This window comes from Nicotiana tabacum, chromosome 4 (genome assembly GCF_000715075.1).
Source record: "Nicotiana tabacum cultivar K326 chromosome 4, ASM71507v2, whole genome shotgun sequence".
Lineage (NCBI taxonomy): Eukaryota > Viridiplantae > Streptophyta > Magnoliopsida > Solanales > Solanaceae > Nicotiana > Nicotiana tabacum.
In genome coordinates, this window is record NC_134083.1 from 19,706,629 (window position 1) to 19,712,628 (window position 6,000).

At 36.8% G+C, this 6,000-nt stretch overlaps 2 protein-coding genes across 2 annotated transcripts; both read right to left on the minus strand.

The window, feature by feature from the left end:
- Window positions 1-372: 372 nt before the first annotated feature.
- Window positions 373-1,233, minus strand: LOC107824333 (major strawberry allergen Fra a 1-2). Its single transcript, XM_016651084.2, has 2 exons — window positions 927-1,233; window positions 373-811 (listed from the first exon to the last, which is right to left on the minus strand). The coding sequence occupies exons 1-2, from the start codon at window positions 1,105-1,107 to the stop codon at window positions 513-515; spliced, it is 480 nt and encodes a 159-aa protein (XP_016506570.1). The 5' UTR covers window positions 1,108-1,233; the 3' UTR covers window positions 373-512.
- A 685-nt stretch (window positions 1,234-1,918) lies between these two features.
- On the minus strand, window positions 1,919-4,787 carry LOC107824327 (DEAD-box ATP-dependent RNA helicase 35). The gene is given in 3 exon segments (XM_075251482.1): window positions 1,919-2,928; window positions 3,548-4,442; window positions 4,773-4,787. Coding segments are annotated over 3 exon segments (1,779 nt in total). The 5' UTR covers window positions 4,776-4,787; the 3' UTR covers window positions 1,919-2,047.
- Window positions 4,788-6,000: the final 1,213 nt, after the last annotated feature.

Consider the following 6,000-nt stretch of genomic DNA (forward strand, 5'->3'; position numbering starts at 1 on the left):
TGGCATGATGACATGGCGAGTCATCACATTAAACTATTATAGAGAGAAAGCTTTTATCTACTTATTTATATTATGTCTTAGCAAATTCTTCAATCATCTGAAATTATATGTACTTTGACTAGAAGCATTATGTTAGAAGAGAAATTGTCACTGTCACTAGTCACTTTCCCAGGCCCCTTTTTCTTTTACGCGTTTAAGGACTATGCTCTTGTACGTTACAGAGAATATAGCAATAAGTTTCAATGAAGGAGCTATTATTGTTGCTACTTGCTACATTGCCAGTGTAAGGATTTTCGCTTCAAGTAATCAGCAACCATTACTCATCTTTTTCAACTTTTTTGAGCAAATGACAAATGAAGATGGAGTAGGAAAATATTTAAGATTCTCAGTACTTTAACCATGAGAACTGCCAACAACATTATTGAAGATCAGAAGATACTTATTGCAGTCACAACCATGAAGAACAAACTTAGAATCCATAGAGAAAAAACCATCCCATAACATAGCAACTCTTAAGCATAGGCTTCAGGATTTTGAAGGAGATAAGCTTCTACAACTTTGAACATAGCCGAGACCTTCTCCTTGCCTGCCTTGATCTCCTCTTCATTGAGCTTGAAATCTCCCACAGTATAGTATGTGCTAGTCACCTTAGATATGGAACCACCATCTGCTGACTGCTCAAACTTCACATCATAACTTATTTTCTCAAGGTTGTCTACCAATCCATCACCTCCAACCAATGTGTATTTATACGTGTATGTCTCCTCGTTAAGCTCATCAACACGATACTTTATGGATTTAAACTTGCCCCCTATACGAACCAAAAGAAGAAGAAAAAATAAGATCATAGTTCTCATTTTCTTCAGGAATGTTATTCAACTAAGCAGACTTTTGCACAAAAATAAAGAATAATTTGATGATTGTACCTTCAGGAAAATTGATGGTCTTAATACTTCCAGCACCGCCATCGCCTTGAACTTCAATGCTTTTAATAGCTTGTGGCATCAACTTAGGGATCAACTTATGAGAATCAATAATGGAGGCTTTGAATATTCTTTTGGGGGGGAGTGGGGAAGTGTGTTCCTCAGTGAAGGTGGTGACTGCCATTTTTTGGTTCTTAGAAGAAAATAAATGAGTCGGAATTTTTGTAGGGGAGATCTTCTTGTTTGATGCAAAAAGAATGGAATATATCAGAGTTTATATAGGTTCGAGTCCTGGAATTATATAATCTTGTGGTCATTTTCATGGCAGGCCAAATATATGCTTTTGCTTGTCTACATTGGTTTCCAGAGTTTGTATAATTGCTATAGCTGAAGGATCTGTTTGTCCTCTGTTTATATGCTCTTGGTTGGATTTACTTGTTCAAAATGAATTTAGATCTTTATTTGATTTCTTAATTTTGTATACATGAACTAGGAAATGGTCCATCCAATTTTTAAGGATTTTTGTTTTTGGCCTGTCTTCAAGATTTCTCTTCTTTCTTTCTTTCTTTCTTTCTTTCTTTCTTTCTTTCTTTCTTTTTCTCTTTTCATAGGGTACACCTAATCCCCACTACACTTTTATCAAGTGAAAACAGAAAATAGTTTGTATTTTATTGTACTACCGAGTCGCTTGATAGATCAGGATTTGGTCATTGAGTGGATAAAGGAATCAATTCATAATTGTTTCTTTCTAGTAGAATAATCATCAATTTCGTATGTGTATATGAGTGTGTCAAGAGACAAGGACAACCGAGAAATATTTTCAATCTTTAACTCTGTTTATATGACCTAGACCGAAGATAATGTTGTATTTTTTTCCATCGATCCAAGCCGAATTTATGAAAGAAAAAAACACACTAGAGAATCTAAAATAGACGTTCACATCTGTATAGCGTTAAAATACATCTGGATTCAAGTTAAACATCCAAGATCGTTCAAGAAACAATGACTTTTAGATTAACCATGAATTTTACATTTTACATTGAGAAACCAATTAGTGACTATCATCAACATCAAGCTAGAAGGAAAAGCGGATACATTTTGCAGAGTGCAAATAAGAACGGGAACTAAATTTCTCCACGGTAACCTCCAGACCCGAAGTAGTCTCTCCTTGAATTGGCAATCTGCACGCTCTTTTGGTGCTCTAGCTTGGGGCAGTCACGGATACGATGACCAAGCCCACCACAATATGCACAACCCTTTACTCCACTCGCATTCGTGATTGCCTCAACGTCGTCCATGGGATCATTGAGCTCCGCAAGGACAGGAGGGATCCTTTGTTTTGCTTCTTGTAACAAGTGTTTTAGATCAAGAAGTGTCGTCTCGCTCTGATTCTTGTTGATAAAGGTTGTGGCAATTCCTGTTTTTCCACATCTTCCCGTTCGTCCAATCCTATGCACGTAGTTTTCAATTTCAGCAGGCATATCGTAGTTTATTACATGCTGAATATCAGGAAAATCTAACCCCTTAGAAGCAACATCAGTTGCAACCAGAACATCTTTCTTGCCAGATTTAAATGATGCAATTGCATATTTTCTCTCTTCTTGATCCTTGCCTCCATGAATAGCCACAGCTTCAACTCTTTTTAAGAGAAGATATTCATGGATATCATCCACATCAGCCTTATTCTCACAGAAAACCAGAACTGGAGGTGGAGTTTTTTGTAAGCACTCAAGAAGGTAAACAATCTTGGCTTCCTGCTTTACATATTCCACTTCCTGAATCACATCAAGGTTGGCTGCTCCAGCCCTCCCCACATTCACAGTTATTGGTTTAACTAATGCACTTCTTGCAAAATTCTGGATCTTCGTGGGCATTGTAGCAGAAAATAAAAGGGTTTGTCTTTGAGCTTTGAAATGATCAAACACCTCCCTAATATCATCTTCAAAACCAAGATCGACCAATCTGTCTGCTTCATCTAGTGTCAAGTATCTGCAAAAAACCAACACTACGGTAGGCACCGCAAACTTCGCAGACATACATTATAAGAAAGTAAAGAAAAAGAAGCAAATCAACAATCAATGGAGAGATTAATCAAGTTATATACTGACATATACAATCTCTGAGCGCATGGACTCAAATTAGCATTTAGTAGTCAGTCAGTAATTCCCACTGTTTAAAATTGACTTTGGCTGAAAAAGAAGATACCTATGCTGTGAGCAAAATGCTCCCACAAACAGTTTTCCATCTATATAAGTGTCTGAACTCTCAAAGGCACGGTGTAGATATGGGACAGCACCAAATATTATGCGGAATAGCAAACAACCAGGAAAGAAGCAACAGATGACAACTGATGGTGAGAGCAGGCAACGCCAAATAATTGATTGATCAGAGGTTAAGTATAAGAAAATGAGATGCTCAGTGTAACACAAACTCTCTATACTATACAAGCTAGGGAAAAAGGTTTTGATTACTCTTCATCTGTTCATCTAGTATTTATATATTTGAGATCAACGAGATCCCAGCCAGATGAACACATTAGACTCCAACGCATAGAAAAACAAGGACGACTACTAGAAAGATATAAAAAAATACTACCTCAATAACCGATCTGCAAGATTAGGTACATACCTGATTCATTTTCTTCTTTGCTAACATATCTTTGAGTCTTCCAGGTGTAGCAACCACAATGTGAACTCCCTTCTTTACAACATCAATTTGGGACTTCATATCAACTCCACCAATACACAGCAAAGGCCTCAATTCAGGGTAACCATACTCCCTCAGTGGTTCTAAAAATTGTTCGATAACTTCATATGTCTGTCTAGCCAGCTCTCTAGACGGACAGATAATCCAGCCAAATGGTCCTTCCCCGGGAGCAATAGGCATCATAACTTCTTCCTGCAAAGCCACCATAATAAGTGGCAAGACAAAAACCAATGTTTTACCAGAGCCTGTAAAAGCTATACCTATCATATCGCGACCTGATAAAATAATAGGAAGGCCCTGCACTTGAATTGGTGTGGGCTGAACAATCCCTCTCGCTTTAAGTTTCTTCAAAATGGGCTCAGGGAACCTCATGTCCTTGAAATTCTTTATTGGTGGAGGAACATCTTCGCCATCCACAATAATATGCCACTGCTTTCGGATTACATCACATGCTTTCTTTGACATTCTTCTGATGGCGAATGGCAGCTTCCAACCAGTGAACAAAGGCTCCGTATAAGTAATCCCCTTAGCTAGTGCATGAACGGACATCAAAGTCTTTCGATCAGATAAATGCTCAATCATCTCCTTCTCTTGCAGGACTACTTATTCAGTTGGACTAATCTCAGGTTGCTCTTTCTTCAGCTGAGTGGCCTTCACAAGCAAACTCGGCTTAGCCTCAACAAGCTTCAATTTTTCCGCTTCCTCTTCCAAAACTGAAGATTTTCTCTTGCGCTGAAGGATCTTTTGCGCCTCAATTGCTCGACGCTTTACAATAGGTACATATTCAACATAATCATCCTCATCCTCCATCTCCTGCAACAACAACAAGGATGTGTTAACACATCTGAAGTAGCACTTGAATCTTATTTAACACTCTAACACGGTAATCATCAGTGACATTGTGAAAAAATGAAGGACCCAAGCACAGTTTATAAAGCTATCATTAACAGCAAAGCAAAACCAACTACAGCGAATCATAAGTCATAACCAAAAGTAAATGTTGAATCAATAGTACAATCTGCTAAAACCCAATAAAACGCTTCGGAGAATCGAATCAATTGCAATAAAATTTCCAATTTTAAATTATCACAGAATGGTGAAAGGGAAAATTTGAACCGAAAGAGAAATGAGGAATGTGCATGCCATATTTACGTGGTCTGCCAATGAGCTGTACCCTATGAAGATGCAGAGAAACTGATTTTTTGTAATACTCCTAGAAGAGTCCAGAGAGCTAATTCCCCGCGACTCCTATTCGGTTGGGTTTTTAAATCTCATGGGTCGGATTTTGGATATGGTATTTGTTGGAAAAAATAAAAAAATAGTGAGATTTACAACTGGTAATTTAAAAATAGCCACAGTTTCAAAAATAATCAAAATTTAGTCATTTTTTCATGTAAAGATAAAATTTGAATAAAAATATCCTTAAAATCCGAAAAAATTCCAGCATAATTCGATTTTTTTACATATGAGATTCCAACATAATGTGCTGGAATATCCTGCATATTATGCTAGAACTTTCGTGTGCTAGAGTTTCAAAATAATATGCTGGAAGTTTATATGCATGAGCTCCATAATCCAGCATATAATGCTGAAACTTTCCGTGTTTCAGCAAAATAGTGGCTATTTTTCAGTGACTTTGCAAACCTGGTTATTTTTCAATTATCAGTCCGAAAATTGGCTAGCCCGTGATATTTTTACGGTATTTATGGCTGATTTACGCAAATGTCCTTTTTTAGGCTACTCTTTTAATTTTGTCCTTATTTTAAGAAGTTGTGCAAATATAGCCTTTATCGAAAAACTTTAGACTCGTTCTAAAAATGGATCATATAGTTTTCAATTTTCTCATAAAATATTATACTATGGTTTAACATTTGCAATAACTTACAAAAGTTTAGATGGTCTAACATTTATGCATAAGATTTTTAATTTGAATGATATTCTATAAAATAAAATAAAAATTAAGTGATTTTGTGGCTAGAATTTTTTTTTTGATAATTTTACCGCGATCATACTACAAAGTTAAATGACCACCTACAAAATTGACCCTCCCTAAAATAAAAAGATTTATCCACATTTTTTCTTGTTTAGTTTATCTGGCCAGTAATTTAATGGATGGGGGCGCAACAAGGCAAACCGACTAACTATGTATTTAATTTCTCGTATTTCATCCTATCATTAGAACTGAATAGTGAAGACATTATATTTCTTTTCCCACCACACCAAACAAATAAAAATCCCTCACCAACCCCCCCCCCCTTCCCCAAATGGCCTTATCCCCACCCCTCGCAAGGACCAACTATCATCACTGGTACTAAAAACTCCGTCCCATCGGATACCAATTTAACTCCGATGGAAGTTGAATCAACTCCAA

Bases quoted from the DNA above. Each gene is read 5' to 3' on its own strand.
- LOC107824333 (XM_016651084.2), bottom strand. From the start codon at position 1,107: ATGGCAGTCACCACCTTCACTGAGGAACACACTTCCCCACTCCCCCCC. The intron at 812-926 runs GTACAATCATCA...TGGTTCGTATAG, and splicing joins GACCATCAATTTTCCTGAAG to GGGGCAAGTTTAAATCCATA.